Source organism: Mesocricetus auratus, unplaced genomic scaffold (genome assembly GCF_017639785.1).
Source record: "Mesocricetus auratus isolate SY011 unplaced genomic scaffold, BCM_Maur_2.0 Super-Scaffold_100013, whole genome shotgun sequence".
Classification (NCBI taxonomy): Eukaryota; Metazoa; Chordata; class Mammalia; order Rodentia; family Cricetidae; genus Mesocricetus; species Mesocricetus auratus.
The window spans coordinates 69,912,022-69,937,482 of NW_024429196.1; the positions used below are offsets into that span (position 1 = coordinate 69,912,022).

A 25,461-nucleotide genomic window follows, 5' to 3' on the forward strand; every position below is an offset into this window, starting at 1 on the left:
AATCAGCACTGCCTCTCAGAGCCACCGGCCATTACCCTGCTGTACTCAACTGCCCGGCTCTAGCTCCTGCCTTCCCCAGGGCAGTCCCACTGCAGAAACACAGACATCTCTGGAAAGCTAGTGCATGGCTCCCTCCTTGAGATGCAGAGTAACTGCACATGTGATGTACAGCTGGGCTCTACCGATGCCCCCTTCCTGGAAGGAGGTTGACACCTGAGTGACAACAGACCTCCTGAGACTCCGCAAAGTGCTGCTCCTCCTTCAGCTAGGACAGTTCACATTCTGATATCCAGGAGCAAAACTCTCAGTCTAGCTATGCTGGAACTGCATGTTGGAAAACTCAATGTCCCTTCCCCTGTGCCGTGTTTCTCTCTGTTTAGACAGTTACTTATGGTCATGCATGATGGGACAGCCATGCATGCACTGGGCCCACAAAGTGACCTGGAGATAAGAACTCTGCCCTCAGGGCTTGGCCCTATGTGTAAGCTGATGCTGGTCCCACTTTGGGAACAAGATTCAGACAGACTCAACAGCAGGTGTCAGGTCAGAACCTGAGCCCCTCCCTACAAACTCACTCCAGCTGCCTGCACCACACATGTGACAAGACAGACAGTCCAGGCCCTGTGTGCACCACACATGTAACAAGACAGTCAGTCCAGGCCCTGTGTGCACCACACATGTAACAAGACAGACAGTCCAGGCCCTGTGTGCACCACACATGTAACAAGACAGTCAGTCCAGGCCCTGTGTACACCACACATGTAACAAGACAGACAGTCCAGGCCCTGTGTACACCACACATGTGACAAGACAGACAGTCCAGGCCCTGTGTACACCACACATGTAACAAGACAGTCAGTCCAGGCCCTGTGCACCACACATGTAGCAAGACAGTCAGTCCAGGCCCTGTGTACACCACACATGTAACAAGACAGTCAGTCCAGGCCCTGTGTGCACCACATTCTCAGGGGCTGGGAGGGGTATTCTTGGTTGAAAATGTCATAGCTAGGAGCCATCAGCAGCAAGTATTAAAGAAAAAAAAGTGCAGCAGCCTTACATCAGAGCACACTGTCAGCACAGCACAGTCTCCTGGGACCCAGTACTGCTGGGGCTGTCCTCAGTCATTAAGACCAGTTAGACAGGAGGAATGCCACAGCAAGTCCAATGAATGAATGCAGAGAGCCTTTCTCTACCCTAGTTGTTGACGTCACTCTGACACATACACGGACCCAGGAAGGAGAGTCCAAGATCTTTCCATTTCCTCATTCCCTGCAGGGTCTCGGGGTACCTCTCACAACTGAAGCACACGAATAAACATGAGTCAGTGAACGAAGAAACAGCGAGTGAATGAGCCGGTGAAGAGAGAGGGATGATGGAAGAAAGAGTGGACAGAAATGAGATGGGCACCTGAATGCCCAAGAAGCTGGGTAAATGAATGGAGAAGGAGGGACTGAATCACTGAAGAACAGGTGAAACTGAGTAATGATGGACAAGGAAATATGTAAGTGAACCGGCAGGTCAGTGAAGGAATGAACGAAGGGGTAGATGAATAAGTGAATGTGGCGAGTGAATGAATAGTAAGTGAATGAGTAACCAAGTAGTGAATGAGTAAGTGGGTGATGGAGAGGAAGACAGTGAGTGGGCGGGTGACTGAGAGAAGCTGGGGAGCCTAGCCCCCTCCCTACATACCCTCAGGCAAGCACGGAACGAGCAAGGTTTACAGTCAGCACCTAGACCCCAGACTCCTCTCCTGGGAATTTCCCAAAACCTGCAAATGACGGCTCTAGAACACAAGGCAGCCTTGCGAGCTGGAGTCTCCACAGCATCCCACCTGTCCTGCATCCCAAGTTCCATCCTACACACACATCACAACTCACACCTCGTGGCATGCCACATACCAGGGCTTCTGAACCCATTTCCACCTGAGAAATTGTTATGTAACTCCAGGAATGCGGTATGGAAAATAGACCTTCAAATCTTTTACATTGGCTGAAAATAAGTCATAAAAAATATATTTTAAAACAATTCTTTGGAGGCCAGAGAGATGGTCCAGTTGGTAAGGTATCTGCTGCACAGACTAGAGGACTTGAGTTAGAATTCCCAGAACCCAAGTAAAAGCCAGGCGTGGCCATGAATATGTGTGGTCCCGGGGCTGGGGAGGCAGTGACAGGCAACTCCCTGGGGCTCACTGGTCAGCCTACCCAAATCAGTGAGCTCCAGGTTCAGTGAACGACCTTGTGCCAAAAAATAGAGAATGACTTAGAAAGATTCCTGATGTAGACCTCTGGCTCACACACATGCAGACACATACATGATTGTCTGTATCCCCCCATAAATACATATACATGATTACCTAGACACCCCAACCACACACATGAACACGTATATATAACACACCGTCCCAGAATTCTTTGGTTGGTGTATCTATATACATATATTATTTATTCAAAAGAAATTTTCATACTAATGAGATGGGTACTTCCTTATTTTCACATACAGAATTAAATCTTGGCTGAAAATTTGAAGCTACAGCGGACAGAACATCTTCAGCAATTTTTTGTTTTTGTTTTGTTTTGTTTTGTTTTTTTAAGACAAGGTTTCTCTGTAGCTTTGGAGCCTGTCCTGGAACTGACTCTGTAGACCAGGCTGGCCTTGAACTCAAAAGAAATCCACCTGCCTCTGCCTCCCAAGTGTAAGGATTGAGGCGTGCACCACTACTGCCCAGCCTCATATTCACATTTTTCATAGCAGATATTTTGATTTTATAATTGTCAATGCTGAGAATGCCAGTTCACATAACTCCACAGTCCAACATGGCAGCAGTGTGTTTAAAACCCTTTCAGAAACTGTTGGAAATCCCACCCCAGTGTGAAGCCAAAATTCACTGAACAGTTTTTTTTGCAAAATTCTTACCAGTAACAGAAACAGCATTTTTTTTCCTTTTTGTTTTGTTTTTTGAGTGTGACAAGATCTCCTGCAGCCTGCACTGCACTGTGTCCCTATGAGAGCAAAAGATTTTGTACCACAGGAGAAGCCCTGCAGCTCATGACCACAGTTCTGATCCCAGTGATTTCAGGCAGGGTTTGCTCGAGTCTCTAGCAGGAAACAATGAAGAGGGTAAAGTTGCTTGACACACAGGTGAGGGCTGTCAGGAGCACCTGCGACTCATGTGTTTGGTTTTAAAGTAATTTTTGTCACTTCATGTTCAGAAAACTTTAATTGTTGCCAAATTTTTCCCAATCCAGTCTGTCACATCTACATGAGTCCACTCCCCAGTTTAAGAAGCTTGATCAAATGCCTCATGTCACATGTCTCCATTCTATGTCACATCACAACACATTTCATGTCACACAGCATACAAGAGCACATGTCTGGCTGCAGTCCTGGGTTACATACCACATATCAGGATACGTCACCACTTCCTCAACCATAGTTAGCTTCCCCTTTACGGTAAAATCAAATCTTTGGTATGATTTGGCAAAAATCAGAGAAGGAGAGGTAGAGTCACTTGTTGCCAAGCCTGGTGATCTGAGCTCAATCCCCTAGCTCTATGATCAGCTCCTGTACATTGTCCTCTGACCTCTACATGCATGCTGTGGCATGTGTACACACACTCACAAATTAAGTAAATAAATGTGTAAATGTAAAAAATGTAGAGACTTGGTCTTTAGGTACTCACTCCACTCCACCTTCACCAGAAGGGTCCAGAGGGAGACCACACTGCCCACACTAGCTGCAGACCCTGTGGTTGGACACAAGGGCTCTTCTTCTGTCACAATGCAAGTAATCCCTTGATCTAGGAACAAACCAAGACCAACAAGTCCCCAGGCTGTTTTCATCTGAGTCCCCAAGGCTTGGAACTGACTAGAGTCTACTTCCAGGGAGAGACGTCCAAGGGTGGCCCTGAAGCCACTATGACCCACCCATTCTCGAGGCCACTGGCAGAGAAGTACAGTCGGGTTCAGTCAGGTCATCATCTCTCTGTCTGCTCACATTCCAAGTGCCAATGGATGGACTTGAGAACCAGCACGCCCTGACCCCAGGCTCAGGTTCATCCTCCACTATGGGAAAACACAACTGTGGTACCAAATGCATGTCCTACAGATGTTCAGCCCCCATACCACCTGGGACACACCTGGCCTCATGGCCAGTTTCCCCAGATCACAGATCATCACACACGTCTGCTCTCTAGAGCCATCCCCTGGAGACCATTGGAAAGAAAAAAAAAGCTATTTCCAAGGGGCCACATTTTGCAGGCAGGCTGCTGCAGCCTTGGGCAGACGGAGCTGGGAAAGCTCCAGGAGCAGGCTGCTGGACCCTGCACCAGGCTCCTCCAGAACCACAACCACTGCAGACTCAGTGGGGAGCAGCTCGCCAAACGTGTGTGAACAGCAGCACAGAGCAGAGCGCTCATTGGCCAGATACGGGGTGGGCAGAAGTCCTCACCTTTGACAATGAGGATGATGTGTTTCCTCTACTGTTTTGTTCAAAAGTTATTTCTCAGAAAATTATAAAGTATCAGGTGATATTAACACAAAACTGCCACCTGCAGGAGAAAACTTCCCATCCTTGAAAGGTGTGGGGGTGAGTGAGGGGGGAGCTTGGGCAAAGACATAAGACATCTCCAAAGAAAGCATACACTCATCTGGGACTGTCACTCCAGGCTCATCGGGGAAAACCTTCAGGCACCATGCTGTTCTATGTCTTGCCTGCGAATTGTCCCCATAGTGATACTTACAATAGCAGAATGAGCCAGACACCCAAGAGGGTCCAGTAGAGAACTCAAAGAGGACCATGGGACCCTCATGATGCCCTGGATGGGTAGGCAGACGGCAAGCACGAAGGTGCAATGCCAGCTTCACACCGAAAAGCAAAGTCACAGCCGAGCTTCCCTGGATGCATGGGGCTTCTCTCTCACGTCTCACCAACTCTCTACCATCTGCAAAGTTTGGTGAAGTCTAAAACAGCACCTGGTGAGCGGGGGAGCAAGCATCCTCCGGTGCCTCAGGAGTGTGAGGACCCGGGCCATGACCCAGGCAGCAGAGGACTGTTTACAGCAAGACTATTTTCATTTCCACGGCAAGGTTACCATGGAGTTTAATTCCTCAAGTGCTCCCTTTGGCATCTGCTCTATAAATGGCTTCGGGTTTGTACCAATATACTCACTGGAGAGAGAATTGCCATTTCTGTGAAGCGTGACTGCCTCTCCCAAAGTTTCCGCCACCTGTCAGGCTACTCCTGGAGGAGCTGAAAAGGAGGGGCTGGCCTCATCTGCCATGAGCACAGACTGAATGGGTTGGGAAAGGCAGGGGACATGCCCGTGAGGATGCTGAGCTGCAGATCCCCTCCCTATGGAGGAACTGCAGGCAAAAGCAGGCTGAGCCCATCCCTCTGCAACCAGACGGCATTATCTGAGCTAAGGGTCTTAGCACAAGATGACAGTCTACAGGTCCTGGCTGCCAGCAAGAGGTGAATGTGAGCTCTGATAGGTACTTCTATTTCCTGACCTGTTTGAGGCTGCCCTCAGTAACTTGTTGCCCAGGCCCTCAATTAGCTCCTCATTTGATTTGTCTTCCTGATTTGGACAATCCATGTATGGACAACCTCTCAGGTCTGGGGGGGGGTCCTAGGAAAAGGTTGAGTTGGCACTGTAGACATCTCTGTGACCTACATTCCAGCAGAATAAGAGACAGAGAGGCCTGGCCCCTCATCTTTCCTACGTCTGACACAGTCATATCGAAGCTCACTGCTGCTCCCAACCCCTGCCCCAGGATGCACAGTTCTTTCCTCCCAGGCTTCTACAACAGCCAATGGCTGCCACTGAGCACCTACCAGGGAGATGAGGACTACAGACGCAAAGTAAGGCCCCAGTACAGACTCTCCATGTCTCTCCAGGAGGTACAGCCCTTTTTGTAGACCTTCCATCCAGGGGCTCACCACAGGGCATGCCAGCATGGTGGACTATGATTGGGGCCAGCTACTTGGGGGTGGGCAGGGATGCATCCATCCAGACCTTGTAAGACATGTCACCTATTCCCCATCAGCCACAAGGCCACCATCCTCACAATGAACCGGAAGCCAGAGCTGAGGGGTCACTAGCACCTCAGCTGAGGAGAGGAACCAAGGAGGTCTCACCTTGCCCTGAGTCCCCCAGGCCAGGGCACATGGAGACTGTAGGGTCACTTGTTGGTGGCTCAAAGGCACCACATGACATCCCTTCTCTTCTTGGTTCACCTGCCAAAACTTCCCCCATACCAGGATCTCAAAGGAGCAGCCGGCAGAAAAGACCTCCTGGTGGGGGGGAAGAGCAGCACCACACAGAGCATGCCTACAGGAGCCCTGCAAAAGAGCAGGGAGGCATCAAAACAGCTCTGAGACCTGCCTTCCCTGCAGGACGTCATTCTTCACAGCATCCGTGACCTCATCTGTGGAATGGGCCATGACCCAAGGCTGCGGTTGCTCCAGGGATCAGACCCACCCTGGTGCCTCTTTTCACCAATGTGCACCCAGGTCCTGTGACATATCTGGGGCCCAAGACCTGCTTTCCAAAACATACCCACATCAACCCTGGAGGCCAGGCCTTCACAGGTGTCTCTCTCTGTCTCTGTCTCTCTGTCTCTCTGTCTCTCTGTCTCTCTGTCTGTCTCTCTGTCTGTCTCTCTGTCTGTCTCTCTGTCTGTCTCTCTGTCTGTCTCTCTGTCTTTCTCTCTCGGTCTCTCTCTCTCGGTCTCTCTCTCTCTCGGTCTCTCTCTCTCTCTCGGTCTCTCTCTCTCTCTCTCTCTCACACACACACACACACACACACACACACACACACACACACACACACACACACACACACACTCGGCTCCAAGACCAGCTGCCCCAAAATCAAGATGCCTCCAGCACTGGCCCAGCTCTGTGCCACTCAGAGTAAAAGTCAACACCAAAGATAAAATAAAATCCCTCAGCAGTGCCAAAAATACCTCCCCACGGGATGAGACTCAGCGGGCGCCAGCTTCCACAGCAGCAACTGTTGCTATGGAGACCAGGCTCCAGACAGGCCGCAGGGAGGGCCAGAGGGACAGAGAAGGGCTGGCCAGAGAAATTGGGGAATAGCCGGGGAGGAGAGTCAGCATGTTTGGGATGGGGGGGTGGGAGAGGCTTGGACTCCACAGCTGAAGGGGTCAGAGAGGAGGAAGTCAATGGGGCGCTATATGGAAAGGGAGCCTTAGGGCACAGAGGAGGCTGGCCCTCAGGCGGTCTCCCCAGGTGACAAAGGTAGAGCCTCAATGCCAGCCTTGGTCCATCACAGTCATCCATTCTGCTAACACAGGACTTCAATCCACCCCATCATCATCACAGCTGCACGCCCCCCCAGGCCCAACGAGGCCAAAGGGTGCAGTGGTCCAGCCTGCACAACATGCTGAGAGCCCCTGACCCTGGGAAGGGTGGTCCCCACAGAGCTCTCTCAACCATAGCTCATAGCTATCCCCTAAACACCGGTATAAATGATCTGCTAATGAAGCCATGGCTCAGCACTGATCTGATGGCCAAGTTGCAGGAGGGAGCCACGATCTGAGAGTGGAAAGGCCAGCACAATACTTACCTGTTAGCACTCTTCAGACTGTAGCCTAGCAGGCCAGGCTTCTCCTAGACAGCCCTGCTCCCTTGCCCACCAAGCCTGGCCTAACCCGTCCTGACCTGCTCTGATTTGACTTCGGTCTAAGGCAGGATCACAGTTCTGCCGCCCTGGGAGAGCTGGAGGGAAGGTGAGCTCCTCGGTCCTGCAGCCCTGCTACACTGGCCAGGCATACCTGACACATGCCGCACCCTCCTGGTGGCACTCTCTGGGCCCTGACACAGCCCATGTCACAGAGAACATGCTGTCACTCATCAGCATCTTCTCCGCTACACTCAGACCTCACTCAGGCTCAGGGAAGGTACCTGCCTTCCGGGAGGTTGCCTTGTACTTGGACCTTCCCTGTGCGAGGACTCTGGCGCTTCCTACATACTTGCTGGGCGAACAGGACTTCTGTGCATTTATGTAGAGCCCAGAATCCTCAGGGATCTGAGTTAGCAAAGGACACTCTAGGCTCCCAATCTGAGTCAGATGGAAGACCTGTACCGAACCTACCTGCCAGGACCAAGCTGGGAAGAATGGAGCCTCGGTCCCCCTCTAGCCCTGTACACCAGGACATGGCCCTGACAGCTGCCATTTGAACATCAGCCTGGACACCCGGCAAATGCCATCGGACACGGTGCTTGGGGACACGGGCACAGTCGCCATAGGACCAGCCGAGAACTTCACCCACCATGAGCCCCAACACCACTCAGCCTGCAGAGCTGCAGCACCTCCTCCAACTGCGAGTGTCTGCCAAGAACAGCTTGAGCACACCTTGATGTCCCCAAACCCCAGAAAGTCTTGCTGCTGTGCAAGGAGGGCATGCCGGCTGCAGTGACCATTCACAATCACAGCTTTGACCCTTGTGATGCAGCCTCCGCCAGGAAGCCTGTCAGAGAGACCTACCGCGGATGAGAGAAACTACTCAGAGGCTTTTGTCTAAAGGCCGTCAGCCGTGCAAATGTTCACCCTCCCATCACAGAGTCCCAGGGCCCCCAGGGAGTTCCTGCTCCTCCCAAATACACAGTGTCCCCTGAGCCCATGGGACAGGTGGCCCCTCCATAAAGCTTCCTCAAAGGTCTCCTCGTTACCACGGAAGCACCCCAAGGCAGGACTTAGCCCCAAGGAAGCTAAGCAGAGGATGTATACATACATGTGTGCACATATGCCCAAGCAGGGTTGTCCACACACACAGCTGCACAGGAGGCCAGGCCAGGCCACAGAGCAAGGCGCCAGGGCCCCTGTATACTGCCATGGGCCTATGTTGTGCTCAGGTCACCACTTCTTTTCCTAAGCCTCACCCTGTGGCCAAGGCCAGGTACAGTCAGAAGGAGGAGACCCTGAGCCAGAATCAGCCCCTTACCACCCGGTCACCACTCCAGGTGGGAAGCTGGCAGTCGCCACTGCTCACCCTGGCAGGCAGAGGGGCTCTTCTCTGGCCTGAGGTGAACAGACACAAAGGACCTGCCTGAAAACCATCCGCAAGCCATCAGGGAAGCAGCCAGTGGGGCTGGAACGTTCCAATGTCACCATCTCACTCCCCTGCAGGGAACAGAGCAGGCCTTTGTCTTCCTATCACTGCGGTCATCAAATATTTACAGAGGCTGACAGGCCATTTCAGACAGGCCAGAAATGAACCTCACAGGCTCTTCCCAGGGCAAGGGGAGACAGAGCTGGGGAAGGGGTTCAGTAAACACAGAGATGCAGGCAGCCACTGGGAGGAGAAAGGGGGCACCCCAGCTGGTGCCGTCTCTGGGCCTCAGCCAACATCCCACCTGGGGCTTAGGTCCTAGTTATTAGGTGAAGGTAGTCAGGGCTATCGGCCAGCTGGGCAGGTACTCTGGCCCTGCTCCCATGAGTTCTGCTACAGAAAGGAAGTGACAAGGGCACAGCCACCTGCAGAGAGCACTCAGAGGGAGCCCCCCCCCCAAAGGTTGTTTACAGATGTCCTTTCTCTTCTAGGGAAGACCACCCCGGGGACACTTTTTCTTTTGAGGGAAGGGAGGCACACACAGGGTCTTGTGTATCTCACGCTGGTCTCATACTCATCATGCAGCCAAGAATGACCTTGACCTTCTGATCCACCCGCTTCTGCCTGGTGGGTACTAGGGTTACAAGTATACACACCACGCCTGGTTTAGTCCATGCCAGGGAAAGGAGCCCAGGACTTCCCTCGCGCGGGCAGACGCTCTGTCAACTGAACGGCAGACCTAGCACCTACCATTCACCTTCACCTTGTACTGTCGGAGATGAGCGTTCACTTCCGGATGGGATGGGCTATGGGCCACCGCCACACCTGATCCCAACTGCAAACTTCAGACCCCTGATGGTGTCACGGTGAATAATAACTCCCTGTACCCACCCCTATGCGGCTCTAACTCGTCCACATGAAGTACCTACAAACGCAGTTACCACCTCCACTCCTGGGGCAGAGGCCCACACACAGCACCTACCACACCCTCTGAGCCAGTACAGCAGGCCAGCAAGCAGAAAGGGCCCCTCCTCCCACCTCCAAGCACAGCATTAGTGGGCCCTGGTTTCCTGGAGACAAAGGTGCCCACATGGGTGCAGCTGGCAACAGCTGTCAGCACGCTCTCTTAGGCCACAGTCCCTCCGTAGCTAAAGCAATGACCTGTCAGCTCTGGCACTTGGCCAGCCCCTTTGGCACAGTGACATACACCCCTGTCCCTCCTCACTCCCCTCCACAGCCTTGTGTTTCCCAACCTTCTTCCAAAAAGGCCAAATTCTCTCCTCTGCTGAAACCGTTAAAGAAAAGATACACGCAGGCCTGTCCGAAGCAATGCTGGCAGCTCGCTGCTAATTGGCCCAGCAAGATGGTCTCCTGATGTAAAGATGGCATGGTACCCACAATACACCCTGACTGCCAGAAGCACAAACCCTGCTGCCAAAAGGGGGTAACGGAGTCCAAGGGTTAGGCTCAGGCAAGAGAACAGGAGATGGACTGAAACCCTGAAGGCATGAGAACAGTTGGGAGGCATCCCACACCAAACTCTACACATTAGCCACCTTCTCGGGGGCACAGCCAGGCAGAGACCATACCCCAAAACATGAGGAAACTCTTCTAGTGTCTCAGGCTCAGACAAAGACAGGAGCCCCAGGCCCAGACTGGAAGAGTACAGAAGTCTGGAAGAATTAGAAGGGCAGGTAGGGGCTAAGCAGCATCTCTGCCCATTCCTGGTCCCCCAGCGAAGGGACAACAGATAGGGCTGGCCCAGGCACAACTGACAATGTAGTGGACCTATGCCCATATTGTTCATCCAGCCTCAGGTGGGAGGTAGGGCTCGGGTGGGTGGAGATGGCCCTGGGTAGTTGGTGAGACCTCTGTGTATGTCAGCAAAGATGCAGTAAGCGTGACCCTGAAAGACTTCCCACAAGGATGGTATCAGACAACTGTCACATCAGGGCAAGGAAGGAGGCCATAGGTTCCACACCACATCCCCTCCCTAGAGAGACCCTCTTGGTCTTCACTCTCTGTTAGTGTGTCATCCCAAAGAAGCAGGTCCAGGGATGACAGAGGAACAGCTCAGACATACTCTGCCCTGATTCAGGTGGGCCAGCATCCTGTGAAGTCACAGGGATTCTACCAGTAGTCAGTGGACGGTGATAGGTTGATCTCTTATCCAGGCCTCCTAACTGGGAGTTCAGAGTACCAGGAGGCCAGGGAGTCCCTAGCAGCACCAAGTCAACTTAGAACAGAGTGGCCCCGGAACAGCAGCAGCCTACTTCCCAGTGTCTTCAGCTTTAGCACAGCCCTGGGCTCAAGGCAGGTGCCCGAGTTAAGAGTGAACGACCATCCTGACATTCCTCTGCTTGCCCCTCAGAAGGGAAAATGGAAGGCCTCCCTGATGGGAGCTGCTCAGTCTCCAGAGTACAGGGCGTCCATGGGTGTCAGTGCAGCTATTTCTGGGCTAGAAGCACTCATGTCTCCGCAGGGACAGCAGCTTGGCCAGCCCTGTGACCTGCACGTGCAGCACCCCGTGGTAGCAGCTCCAGAGACACACAATCCAACCCCAGTGGCAGAGACGCCAGACAGAACCAGCAGAGTCTCTATGCAGACCACTGTGCAGAGTCTTGAAAGACAACACTGACAGGCTAACTGGTGGTAACAAAGGGGCAAAGGGTTCTAGACCAGCGGCTCTCAACCTGTGGGTCTTGATCCTTTGGGGGTCAACTGATCCTTTCACGAGGGTTGCATATCAGATATCACACATATCAACTATTTACATTACGATTCGTAACAGTGACAAAATTACAGTTACCAAGTAGCAACAAAATAATTGTACGGTTTGAGGGGGTCACCACAACATGAGGAACTGTATTAAAGGGACACAGAATTAGGAAGGTTGAGAACCACTGTTCTGGATTAAAAGAGATATACACACAAATACTACACCAGTTTCTTCACTGATGAGGTTCCAGGCGCAAACAGGGAACCCAGAGAGAACAATCATGGGAATCACAAAGCCACACACCGACACATCTAACAGATCCACCCATTGGGCGTGACCTGCAGAGGCTCTGTGGGGACCTGTCCCTGTTCCTGTCAGGAAATGCTTGTGAAGTATTCAGGGAGGAACCCAAAGTGGGTCAGACCAAATGCACACGACTTCAGCAATGGAGACTCTAAGCACCCAGCTCCTAACTCTACTCTGCCAGTAGCTAGGGATTTTCAAAAACTAAAGGTTCGAGGGAAATGGAAATTGGATCACTAGGAGGAGGGAAAGACTATAATGGGGCCCAGATGGGGGTGAAGGGCCAGAGCTGGACATGTGGGAGAGAGCAAGCAGCCTCAGTGCCTGCAGGTGCCACAGGGGACAGGTGTGGATAGAGCCAGACAGGCAAGCCAGCAGGTGGGATGTTCTGTCTGGGACCTACCCATGCAGATGAGGGCTCCTTTGCACACAGCATCAACCCTACCCTAGAGAGAGAAACTACTCCACAGCCTGCTACCCCATCCTGGGCGTCCAGGGTACTCAGCCTCAAGTTACAGATCAAAAACAGTTATGCAAATCAAGCCTTTCCCAGACACCCCTGTAGCAATGACGGCCACAGATCCTCTTGCAGCCAGAAAGATCAAAGAAGATACCTATAAATATTTTTCTTTAAGAATTAAAACACCAAAGCTACACAGAGAAACCCTGTCTTGGGAAAAAAATAATTAAAACAAGCCAGGTGTAGCGTCCTGCGTGGTGGCACACACCTTTAATCCCAGCACTTGGGAGGCAGAGGCAGGTGGATCTCTGTGAGTTTCAGGACGGCCTCGTCTATAAAGCCAAGTTCCAGGACAGCAGAGAAACCTTCCCCACCTCCAAAAAATGAAGAGGGTCAAATGTCAATGTGGATGAAGAGAGCAAAAGAGAAAAGAATGTCTTATGCCCCCTACCAACCCTGCTGAGCTGCCCCTGGGGCTCTTATGTGGCTATCTCTAGATTTCAGATTCTGGGCATGCTAGGAGGCATGTGGGGGGCTCACAGTTGAAAGTCTTCCCAACCCATTCACAAGCATACACACCGAGAGCCAGGCACAAAGGGACAATGGAGGGAGGTGGTCCTTCCAGGACATGTGGCCTAAGACACACAGGGGTCACAGGGCCAAGACCAGCTTGCTACATCTAGCTTTACACGCTGTCAACCGCACCACTGAGGCGTGCAGGACAACCCACGCCTGCAGGGAAGTATCATAAGAATGCCTGCAACACCAGCCCCCTCCAGCAGTGCAAACCACCCCACCCTGGCCACTGGACACCCTGCAGAGAGGGGAAAGCTGGAGGTAAGCCACACTCGCCCATTCAGCCCAGCTCTTCCCAACACAGCAGGACTTTTAAAGGCCCTGAAAACTTCTGCAGGAGGAATATCTGGCTGACCCAGCACCTCCCAGGCCTCACTGTGCAGCCACACTTTGAACACACACAAGACGTTCAAGCAACAGAGATACTATGGGCTGTGCCATCCAACACTGCTCTGCCAAATGACCTTTCACGGGATCCTTCCAGCTGAGCCTTTCTCATCTCTGAAAACAGTTTTCATGATAGATGGGCTCAAGGAAGTTCCCATCAAACCCAAGCCTCTTCCCTTTGCTTCCTGCCTGTGGCCATGTTCAGCCTAGCTGATGCGTCCAGGTCCTGTAGGGCAGAGGCGTGGGCCAAGGGCTCCCTGCTGAAGAAACCCTGGAGCCACCCTGAGCAAAGCCTCCAGGACTGCAAGCTCTGAGACTCTCCCCACCTTCCCTCTCCCTCGGGTGGGGACCGTGCTCCTGGCCATAACAACATTGATGTCCAGAGCCTCTTAGGACACAGCTGGTCCTCAGAAACCAGGGAGTGGGCCACAGCTGCTTGAGCGAGCCCCTGACCCAGGGCTGCCTGCTGGTCCAAGGGGCCCAATCTTGCCCTTCCCTACCTCCCCAGAGAAGAGCTGAGCTACACTCTCCGGAAACATCTCCTCAGGACCAGGACAGCATCCCTGAGCCAGGTGGAACCACAGAACAGCAGACGCCCTCAACAGCAACAAATCAAGTGAGACTTGACAGCTGTCACACCTCAGTACGTGCAGCGCACGGGAAGGTAAAACACGCAATCAAGGCAGCTGCGCCTGCTGGATAATTAGTGGCTTGTTATTTCTGGGAGATTTTGGTGGAGTGACACTCCTTTCTCTTCATAAGCCCCATTTCATGGAGAAGTTCTGGGTTATAGAAAGATGGAACTCCCTGTGCTGGAAAATTTCCACAGGTATGGCACACTTACTACAAGCAACAAGCCAAAATAGACAATGGGTCAAGGCCGCCAGTTCACTCAGAGCTGTACACCCCGTACCCTCAGACAAGCAAAAGCCACCCGCAGCCATCACTGTCCCACAGAACAGCCTCACTGTGTTCTGGCTGTCCCTCCCCATGCCTGCTTTCTATTGTTATCTTACCCCCATGACTTTGCCTTCTTGGTTAATTTTTTTAATTTTATTTATTTACCAGGAGGAGGCACACATGAAGAGGTCAGGAGTTTCAGGAGTCAGTTTTCTTCCTACATTTGGATGCCTTCACCGGCTGAGCCATCTTGCCAGCCTTGGAAGACAACTCAAGTGCCTCTGAGACTTTTCAAAGGGCTCCCTCTGCCTTCATGGCATCTAGGTGAGGTGGAAGTCCCAGGCCCAGGGTGGAGAGGCCCCCAGGGTCATGCAATTGCTTCATTTAGCTCATCTCACTGGTGTGGTATACTCAGCACAGGTCAGTGTCTTCATTACCCAAGTGCCTTTAAGATTCTTCCCCGTCTTACAGTTTGACGATTCTGCTCTTTTTAGTGCGGAGTAATACTCCATTTTCTGGATGTACCACAAAATCTGCTCATCTATTGGAGGACATCTTGGGTGCGTCTGTGTTTTAACACGTACAAGTGAAGCTGTTACCAATGTGTTTTTAATGCGGGTGTGTGACTTTTGACGCTTCGAGACAAGAGTAAGAGTAAACACTCAGAGGAGGGTTGCTGGGCCACCACTTTCCGTTCCCAGCTGTGATGAGGGAGCCCTCCTGTTGCTCCACATCCTCATTAGTATTTAGTGTTGTCGGTTGTTCTGGCTTTGGCCATTCTAATAGGGGTTCAGTGTGTCCTTACTGGGGCTTAAGTTTGCATCTCCCTGGCAACACATGATGCTGAGCATAATCTCATGCTTATTGGCCATATGAACACCCTTCTTAGGTAAGGTGTCGTCTATTTAGGTCTTCGCCTACTTTTCATTTTTATTAACTCTTTAAGTTTATTTATCTATTTTTTGGTTTATTGAGACAGAGTTATTCTGTGTAGCCTTGCAACTCACTCTGTAGACCAGGCTAGCCTTGAACTCACAGAGACCAGCCTGTCTCCGCCTCCAGAGTGTGCCACCAACACCCGGCTATTATTTTTTTAATCTGGTTATTTTCTTACTGCCGAGTTCTGAAAACTTCTTTATATGTTTTGGGCTCCTTTATCACAGGCATTGGTCAACATTTTCTTCCAGCCTGTGGCTGGCCTCTTCATCCTCTTGACTGTGTCTTCCACAGACAAGATTTTAATTTCAATAAAGCTCAGCTTATCAATTATTTGGCATGGGCTGTGTCTGAGGTGCTGCACCTAAGAGGTCATTGCCAAAACCAAGGTCGCCTGGGTTTCTGTCTAGCTTCCGAGCATTTTAGACTTAGATATGATCCTTTTTAGGCTAGTCTTCAGGGCATGCACTCTGGAACCTATGTGGTTTACTGAAACGTGTGTGTTCTTTACCTTTTGTCTTGTTTTGCTTGTGTCCTTTTGTAGAGCTGGGGTGGATCCTAGCGCCTCACTCAGCAAGTGCTATGCTGAGCTGCAGCCCTGGGTTTGCAGGTCCACCTGACCCAGCACCATCCATCTGTTGGTGCTGCTCCACTGCTCCATTAAAAGGGCTCCTTTATCAGAGTCATCACCTTGCTTTGTGTGGGTCGTCTTCTGGGCTCTCTTCTACTCTTCCGATCTGTCTGCCCTTCTCCCAAGACCACACTATCTTGACCACTTTCTCTTATTATTTTCCACAGTTCTAATATAGATTTGCTGTAGGATATTTGCACACTATGTGAAGATGTATTGCCGTGATCGGTGTAACAAAAATCTGAATGGCCAATAGCTAGGCAGGAGGAATAGGCAGGGCTTCCATGCAGAGAGAGAACAGGGACGAATCATCTAAGCTCATGAATTATGCCAGTGAGACACCAACGAGACATGAAAGGAGCTGGACATACAGAATGAAAGAAAGGCAAAAAGCCACATGGTAAAACGTAGATTAATAGAAGCAGGTTAATTTATAAGAGCTAGTGGGACAAGCCTAAGCTAAAGTCGGGCTTTCATAATTAATAAGTCCCCCATGTCATTTTATGGGAGCTGGCTGGCAGGACAGAGAAAGACTTGCTCCATATATTTAATGAACGCTAACTTGGAAGTAGTAATCCAATAGTCTGGGAACCAGGAACAAAACTGGACTTCATGCTGGGAAGAAGGGAGTTTGCAGCCACCCTGCCTCTTAGGCAGAAGCCTTCAGCCCTGAGGTATCAGCAGCCATACCCAGTCCTGACTTGCCCTTTGCGACTCCCACTTCTGTGCTTCATGCCCTGGTCCTTATCTTCAACTTGGATGATGAGGCTGGCGCAACCCAGTGTCCCAGGCTCGGGGGCTCCCCTACCCCCAGGTGGGAACTGGGGCTCAGCCCTGCCAGGATCAACTCCATCTCCACAGCTACAAACTGTTGTTTACTATGCAGGTGGGAAGAGGGGCCACCGCAGGTCCGTCCATATGATCCACAGGATGCGATTCCGAGACTTACTTGGCCAGGGTCACCCCCTACCCCAAGGTAAAAGCACTAAGGCTCTCTCTCAGTGGCAGGTCCCCACCAGACGGCAAGGTCCCCCAGAGACACACACAGCACCCATGTGTATGGGGCCAGAATCTCTCGTGGCGTATCTGACCTGGCTATGCGTTCCCAAAGCCCCTTTCTATCACTGCTCAGTGTAGTGCTTGCTGAGGCCCTAGGATCCATCTCCGCTCTGCGAAGAGACACCAGAGTTCCGCCACAGCCTCTGACCACAAAGAAGACCACACAGCCTAAACCTCCACTGGACCAGGTCAAGTTCTCCTCCATTACTACAGTAACCTGGGCCCTGTGCGCTCACATTGGACACATTGCAGCCTCGGCCCAAAGCCAGGTCCAAGCCACAAGCCCTGAGAGACACCCACAGGGCACAGAAGAACCACAAGTAAGACTGAACTTTCTGGAAGGTGAGCAGCCAGCTCTGAACCCGCCAAAAGCCCAGCACCGCTCTGACTATGAACTTGTCTTAGATTTGTGACTGGCAAAATGGAAGACACGAGAATGAGAGCAGAGATTACAGTACACTTCCTTACTGTGACTTACCGCATGGAGCGAGGAAGCACTCCCCTCCCCCGCCCATGGCTCGATGGACAGAACTTACACCTGACCTGGGAGAACCACCAGGCAAGGCTGGGGCTCTAGGAAACTCCCTTCTGGTCTGGCCTCCACTAGAGCTCAGACCCCGGGCCTCATGCTCCATGGCTTCATCCACACCCAAAGCTCCCAAAGGCAGGTTCTGCCAGTGAAACTGCTCTGGATCCTGTGGGTCCAACCCCTGCCCTGCTCTTGACTCCTTCTCCGCCTTCAGATGGTACACTCTGTCTAACACAATCGAGCACACCAGAGTCGACCCCCCATCCCACCCTACTCTCCCCGCTGGCTCCCTGCCATGTACTCTTGCCCTCTCCTCTGCTCAGAACACCCCAGACAAAACTCCTGACCACACCTCCAGGCTGCCCTTGAGGCCCATCTACCTAGCTCACCATCTATACAAGGACTCCTCCATCTGTTCTGGCTCCAACCTCAGGGCCTTTCCAGAGCTGTTCAGTCCAAATGATTCCCTTCTCTCTCCCACAAGTCTTCTAAGTCCCCACCACAGCATTCTCAGATCTGCAGACATTTCTCTGTGTCTCCTGGGCGCAGGGCCTGATCTGTTTGCTGGGGTACTCCCAGGCCTGGGACCAGGGGCCAGGCTGAGAAAAAGCCCATCTGATCTGTGAGCATGAGAGCCTGCATTGTTGACCAGAGTCAACCAGACCCTTTAGGAACAACGGTTCTCAACCTTCCTAATGCAATTCCTCCTGTTGTAGTGATCCCAAACCATAAGATTGTTTCATTGCTATTTCACAACTGTTATAAATTGTAATGTAAATATCTGATGTCATGGGGGCCATGACCCATAGGCTGAGAACCACTGTTCTAGACCATCACCTTCCCTTTTCTTGAGGTTATCTTCTGGGTAGCAACTCATCCACAGGGCCCTGCCCTACCTGGCCCTCTAGAAGCATGGAGCTTCCAAACCTGCCCTGTCTGCCTGTGGCCAAGTACTCAGGGGCCATCCTGGTCTCAGATGTCTCTTGACCCTGCAAGTCACCAGCCCGATCAGCACCGACAGTACACCCCACCCAGGCTCTGTGTTTGTTCCCAGTTCATGGCCCACATGTCACCTTGAACTCCTCCAGCCCTCAGTGTCCCCTCCCCAAGTCCCCATCTGGCCTGTCTGCTATCCCAGTAACTACCTTTAGGTTGCCTGGGGCTCGGTCTTAGCTCTGGACACCCTGCCCATGTTTACCATGAGGAAAATCCAGGGTGTGAGAACCTGGAGACATGGCTATCTCCACAGAAAGTTCCAGGCCAACACCATGGGAAGTAGATCTAGCTGCCTCACAGGCATCTGCAACCAGAGCTGTAGAAACACCAGCTCAAGGACATCAGGTCAAACAAACTGCATGTGCGGTTTGCCCTCACGTGTGAGATGGGTCTTCCATGGGACCCGAGAAGAGAAACAGCCACCGTGCTGCGTCACATGGAGATCTGGCCTTAGATCAGACTCAGTTGGGCACCTCCCACGGCCTGAGCCTCTGAGAACCCCCCCTCAGGCTTACACTCATCTGTAGAAGCACCTGCCTCTACGGTGCCTGGCCTCCTCCCCACACCTCAGGAATGACAGCTGAAGCCTGGACTGTTACCGTAGCTGACCACATGGCTCACCACACATACCTCATGACACCACTCACAAGTGCGGGTGCCCACATCTCTGCACCTGATGGGAAAGCCATACCCACAGACCATTCAGGCAGCCAGAGCCAACCTTTCCTACCAACCAAACCAAGACTGCGGTCAGCATGTATGAAGGAAGTGAGTTCAGCACTAACACAGACCAGTTGTCAATTATAGCTCTTTGAACGAAATTAGGTACTCAAGGGGATTAAAAAACAAAAAGGAGAGGAAGGCGGCCAGGTGACCGCCAGCCAAATCAGGCCATGCTGTCTCAGAGTGTCCTCTGCCTGCTAGGACTGTGGCTCGCTGCCTCCTGTCCCCACACCATGGGGCCAGGGATGAGAGCTGGTGAGGTAGCAGCCAGGCCTCCTACACAAGGTTATCACAGCATGACCCTGGGGGTCTCTCCACCCTGGGCCTGGGACTTCCACCTCACCTAGATGCCATGAAGGCAGAGAGAGCCCTTTGAAAAGTCTCAGAGGCATTTGAGTTGTCTTCCAAGGCATAAATCACGCAGGATGACCCCTTGAGTGACACCTGCTCCTAGCACTGGCCGGACTGAGGACACTGGTCGTCTGGCAAGAGCATGGGGTGGGGAACACACAGCTCTTCTATAAAAGAGCACTGTTGCCCATAACACAGCAGCAGAACCCACTTGGAGACTGGAGGACCCTGGGGCTGTCTCCTCAACGCTTAGCAAGAAAAGCTCAGGCAGAGCCGAGCCTCCGCCCCCACACTTCCTGCTTAGGCCTCAAACCGTTCTGCTATGAGAGAGGGGGGCTTGCCGAGGACCAAGGACTGATCACCTTCACCTGGTGGATGGGCCCACACCTGGCTCAGGGCCCCACCTGGGAGACTGTTCCCTCCCCGAAATAGCAGCACACAGCAGAACTTCTGTAGCAGACAGAGGTTTGCAACAGGGGACACCGAGCTCCCTGAATGCAGGGAGAAAGGATGAGCGAGGAGGATTCTGGGCACGTTTTTGCTTACTGCATTGCCACTGTAAGGCGCTCTGCTAGCAGGAGGGAAGGTGCACTCAAAGGGCAGACGACAGGACGGAATATCTTTAAACGTCCCCCACCCCCAGTTTAAAATAAAAATGAAAACATTTCAAGCTCCAGCTGGGCACATCTACAGGAGAAGGTGGGCCATCTTCCTTCCCTTGTTGTGGAACAAGCACGTACTGCTCTCCCTGTCAAACCTTTCAACACGGAGTCACTAAAGGGAACCCAGTGTCCTCTAAGCTACTCACAAGGCCTGTGACTGTGTTGATTCCGCCCCTTGGCACAGAACCCTGGAAAGAGACTTCAAGCATTTTACCACTGGGGAGGCCACACTAGGCCCACCACCAAGGGTGAGAAAAGGAAGCAGCCACTCAGCAGGCACCTGAGTAAACAGACCAAAGCCCTCTGGGTGTCCAGAGAGGGTAGTGGAGGCTAACCTCCCTGGAGGAAAACAAAGTCCTGACAAACCCTCCCTTTATCGTGCCACCCAGAATCCAGGAGCACTCCCTCCCCAACAGTTAGAAACACTGGAGACTTCAGAGGTTCAGGAAGAACCCAGTACACAGTGGATAAACAAGGCTCCCTCTTGGGTCCAAAGCCAGGAAACCTACAGCCCATAACCTGATGGGGTCCTCTGCACATGATGGGTGGGGGTCCCACCCCCACTGAGGACAAGGACTCTGGGTCCCCTCTCCTAACCTGTGCCCTGATCTGGGTATCTATACAATCACTGCTGCTCCACTATCTCCTCGGCCCAGGACACCACACGAGGGTCTCTGGGTGGACTAATCCCATGGCCCAGCAAGGCTTCTGCCATCCTCCCAGATTCTATGACATCCAGCCACCTCCTGGTTGGTATTATGCAGTCACTCAATGATCCTATCATTAATATGACTTGTGATGTGGAGGCTCTCACCCAGAGGGTTCTACACTGGTCCAGACCCCTGTCATGTGAACGTTCCCATGGTGGACCAGATAGAGGAAGGTAACCCCATATAATACATTGCAGCCTGAGCCAAACATGAACAGTACCTCTCACTAAAGGAGGTGTGAGGACAGCTTCCCTGCCTACTGGGGGTGTCCAGTCTCCCCAAGCAAGGAACAACACTAAAGTCCAGAAGCTACGCCATTTTTATCTAGACCCCTGGCCACAGGCCAGGTCCCACCTTCTGCTGCCACTCCCACAAGGTCAGACTGACTTGTCTTGCCTTAAAGGGAGGGGGAATGAACAAGACGCCTAGGCCTCTGTAACATCTCAGTCAGATAGGCAGGCTTGGACGATGGAAGTCTCTTACATCCAGAGTGCTGTGGCACCCCTGCTCTGTCCTCTACCCTCGGTGGCATTCCATAGTAGCAGCACCAGCAGGTGCTCAGAGAGCCACGCTGGTCATCTGGCAGGAGCAGGAAAGTGGGGAGCCAAGAATCATGCCATTCTCCAAAACGAAGACTCATCTCCCCTTCCCAGATCCTCTCCTCTGTGCCTCTCAGGTAGCAGGGCACTGGGCACACTCTAGGATCCTGGGCCATCCACACCCATTCTGTACCATCAAGGCTGCCTCTCTGCAAGGTCTAGGACATGCCAGGCAAAAGACGGGTATGATTCTCATAGGAGCCATGAGGGAGAAACTCAATTCCTGATGAAAGTTGCCAAAGGACACCACAGACCCTCTCATGCAAAGCCGTATTTTCCTAACAGAGCCAAAGGGCAGTGAGGAGGCCAGACCTCTGAAGCTCCCTGTCTCAGAAGGGCTGATGACAGGTCAACACCTCTGAAATGAACCTAGCTTGTGCACACATGCAGAGCTCCCTGCAGGTGCTGAGAACACAGCACCTGGATCCCATTTCTGAGCCAAAAGTGCAGCCATCCTGCAGTGGATGGCAGCTTGGCACCCAGTTCACCCAGGCTTGCCCAGGATGCATCAGCCCTGGAAGGCCAGCTAACTTTACAGGCCAGCGGGGTAGGCTTACACCTCCAGCCAGCACTCTCCCAGTTGGCCCCTGCCTGACAGCTGCCCCTCCCCTCCCAGAAAGGGAGGGCCTGTAAACACCCCTGTGACAGGAGCTGCCTCCTCTTCCAAGGCTGGCCCCAGGACGGCTAGGGTTGCGGTTTATATAATCTTCGGGGCCAGGGCTGACACAGCTAACGTGAGGGCAAGGTTATGAAAAATGCATGCTGAGCCTCTGCTTCCAAAATGAAAGGGAAAAAGAGACAGAACCAGAGGCAGAGATGGAAGGGGAAAAGGGGGTGGGGAAGAAGGGGGAGGGGGAGAGGGAGGGAGAGGGAAGGAGAGGAAGAGAGAGGGAGGGAGGGAGAGAGAGAGAGAGAGAGAGAGAGAGAGAGAGAGAGAGAGAGAGAGAGAGAGAGAGAGAGAGAGAGGGAGAGGGAGAGAGAGGGGGGCAGGCATTTTTCATGGTTTTCACTCACACATCTAAATTGTGAACAAACCAGGCTCTTGGAACACAAGGAGGCTGCTGACGGGGCTTCCAGGCCTTGGCCAGCAAGGGCCCCCAGGGCCCGCCAAGCATCACTCCTGAGTCAGAGGAAGCCCTTGCAGGCATCTGCAGCTGTCTCACCTCCATTTTACAGGGCACAGGAAGATGCTAATTTGAGGACAGCCGGGAGCTTCCACCCCATCTAGAAAAGAGCCCAGGCACAGCCTTCTCTCCAGTCTCTACTGAGTCAATAAAAGTGGGTTCTGAGGACCTACAAGGAGCCAGGGGCCGACAGAATACACCTCCATCGCCTGCTCTAGTGTCCCTGTCACTGAGAGCACAATTGGGCACAGCACATAGACAGCCTAGACCTCCAAGGTGACAAGCCTCAACCTGTACACAGGTCCAGAAACAGCACCAACAGGGTATCCACACAGACGGCATATGCCCTGCCGGACACCCACACAAAGGGTGACACATACCAGCCACCACCATCCCCAGGGCCGCCTAAAGCCCTGCGCAAGAGCAAGGACACACCCAAGGACGCATTTGCTGACCGCCCACCTGTGAGCACCGACCCTCACCTGCAGTTCACACCATGCCACCTCCACCCAGGTCTCCGTGTCCAGCCCCTTGTAGACCGTCTTGAAGGAGCCTCGGCCCAGCTCGATGTCGAACTTGAGGAAGCGGCCGTCCAGGGAGGTGGCCACGGCCTTGAGGTCGTCCTCATCGTCCTCCTCCACTTCAGGCTCATCCTTGCGTGCGCGCCCGGGCTCGGGCTTCGCCTCGGCGGCTCCAGCGTCCTCCTGTGTTGGGGCTGGCGCCTCCTCCTGCCGCGGGCCGCCGTCGGGGGCCGGCTCGGCTGCGGCTGAGGCGGTGGTGGGATCTGGGGTGGGCTCCTGTGTGCCGGCTCGCTCCGGACTGGGGTCCGAGGGGGCACCGGGAGAGTCGGATGGTGCTGCGGGCGCGGCGGGCGCGGGCGCGGTGGGGCGGCCCCGGGCGCGCTCCGCGATGAGGCGGCGTGTCTTGCAGAGTAGAAGCACCCGGCGCTGCAGGGGCTGTGGGGGCTGCGAGCTCGGCGTCTCGGCTGCCTCCAGGCCCGGCGGCTCCTCCTGGTCCGACTCCACTACGCTGCGCCGCAGGAAGCGCTGGGGCCCGAGCCTCGCCGCCCTCGCCCGCGGCTCCGCCATGCCCGCCAACCCCGTGCCGCGCCCGGCCTCCATCAGCGTGCCGGGGGCGTCTCGGCGGCCGCCATCGTGGTCCATCTCTGCGGGCCAAGGACACACGGGCCCCGCGTGAGCGCCAGCCCCGCCGCACCTGCCTGGGCCGCGGGATGAGACAGCGCCGCCCCTGGGCCCGCGCCCTGCCCAGCCCGCCGCAGAAGTGGCCTGCCCGGTGGTCCCCCGCGGACTCCGGGGAGAGGGGCTGCAGACCGGACCCCAAGAGGTGGATGGCAAGGGGATGCCCTGCTCTTCTCACCCCCGAGCCGCGTACACGACCTTTTTCGAGTTAACCCGGGGACCCCAAGAGGGACGACCTGCTAGGTGTCCCTGAGGGCCCACAGGAGATACAGAAGGGCTACGGAGGCTGGAGAAACGGGTCAAGGCCAGCCCGGGAGCGACCCTGTTGGGCTGTCCCGCGGGTGGCTGCGGAGGGGACAGGGAGGCCCGGGGCAGGGGTAAGAGCCGGCTCCACAAAGGACGCGGGCCCGGGGCGCGCGGGGAGGGGGCTGCGGCGGCGCAGCGCGCACACAAAGGCGGCGAGCGGGAGGGCTCGATACTCACAGGGCGAGCGGGCGCTGTCCATGCCCGCAGCCCGGGGATCCGGACGAGCTAGGCGGGCGAGGCCGCGCTCCCGGGCCGGAGTCCGCTCTCAAGGCCGCGTTGCGCTGGGGCGGGGTCCTCGCAGGGGCGGGGGTCGCCAGGCCGCTCTGCTCTTGCGTGCTGCTCCCTCGGGCCGGGCCGCTGCGGGGCCGCGCTCCCGCGTGCTCCTGCCGGCTCCGCGCGCCTCCGCTCCCGCACCGGCTCCGACCAAGAGCGCGGGGAGGGCGGGGCTTCCTTTCGTCCCGCCCCCACCAAGACCAGCGCACGGGGCGGGGCCTGACACGCCCACCTGGCTGCGGCTGAGCGCGGCCACCTGCGGGATGCTCCCCATGGCCTCCACCTGCGGCTCTTACCCCAGGCAGGTGCCTGGCCCTAAAGATCTCTGGAAACTGTCCGCAGAACTGTGGGCCTTCAGGGACCCTATTTTCCCCGGAGGTGACAGGCCACAGGCACTATGACTTAGAGCTTCGATCCCTGGAACCTGTGCCAGACAGAACAGTCAGGCTCCAAGATACCCCAAACCTCTGCTAATATGGTCACAAAATTGGAGTGTCTTCCCAGCCTGCCTGTACCACCAGGATATAGGAGAACCTCAACTATCACCGACGGAGATTGATGCCAGTAGCACTGTGTCTATCTTTTTTCCCATTAAGCAAACCCAGATCCCAAAGACAAAAGTCCTTTTCCCTGACTGGAATGGTTACCCAAACCTAAAACCCCAACACTGGGAAGAGGAAGCAGGAGGATACTTGATCTGAGAGTTGCACCACTTTTAGCAACCAAGGGCCTGTCTCAAAACTGGATGGATGGATGGATGATAGATAGATAGATACATAGATACATAGATAGACAGACAGATAGATAGATATATAAATAGAAAGGACTTCTATGTCCTAAATCCCAGAGATCCGGAGACCATCCCAAGATGCCTCAGATGCAGACATGAAGGGGTTTCCAGAAACCCCTTGACTTACCTCACTGGTTGCTACCTCTCCTGAAGA

At 53.8% G+C, this 25,461-nt stretch overlaps 1 protein-coding gene across 7 annotated transcripts in view; it reads right to left on the reverse strand.

The window, feature by feature from the left end:
* Wnk2 (WNK lysine deficient protein kinase 2) overlaps positions 1-24,641 on the reverse strand; it is a 109,086-nt gene extending 84,445 nt beyond the window's left edge. For 5 of the 7 annotated variants that reach the window (XM_013110602.3, XM_005066324.4, XM_021224938.2 and 2 more), the window contains exons 1-2: positions 24,422-24,640; positions 23,222-23,904 (exon numbers count right to left, since the gene is read on the reverse strand). In XM_013110602.3, the coding sequence (XP_012966056.2) occupies positions 23,222-23,902 (681 nt within the window). In that variant the 5' untranslated portion in view covers positions 23,903-23,904; positions 24,422-24,640. Of the gene's footprint in view, positions 1-23,221; positions 23,905-24,421 lie in introns of all 7 variants that reach the window. The other 2 variants (XM_040755946.1, XM_013110601.3) reach the window with 1 other exon arrangement.
* Positions 24,642-25,461: the final 820 nt, after the last annotated feature.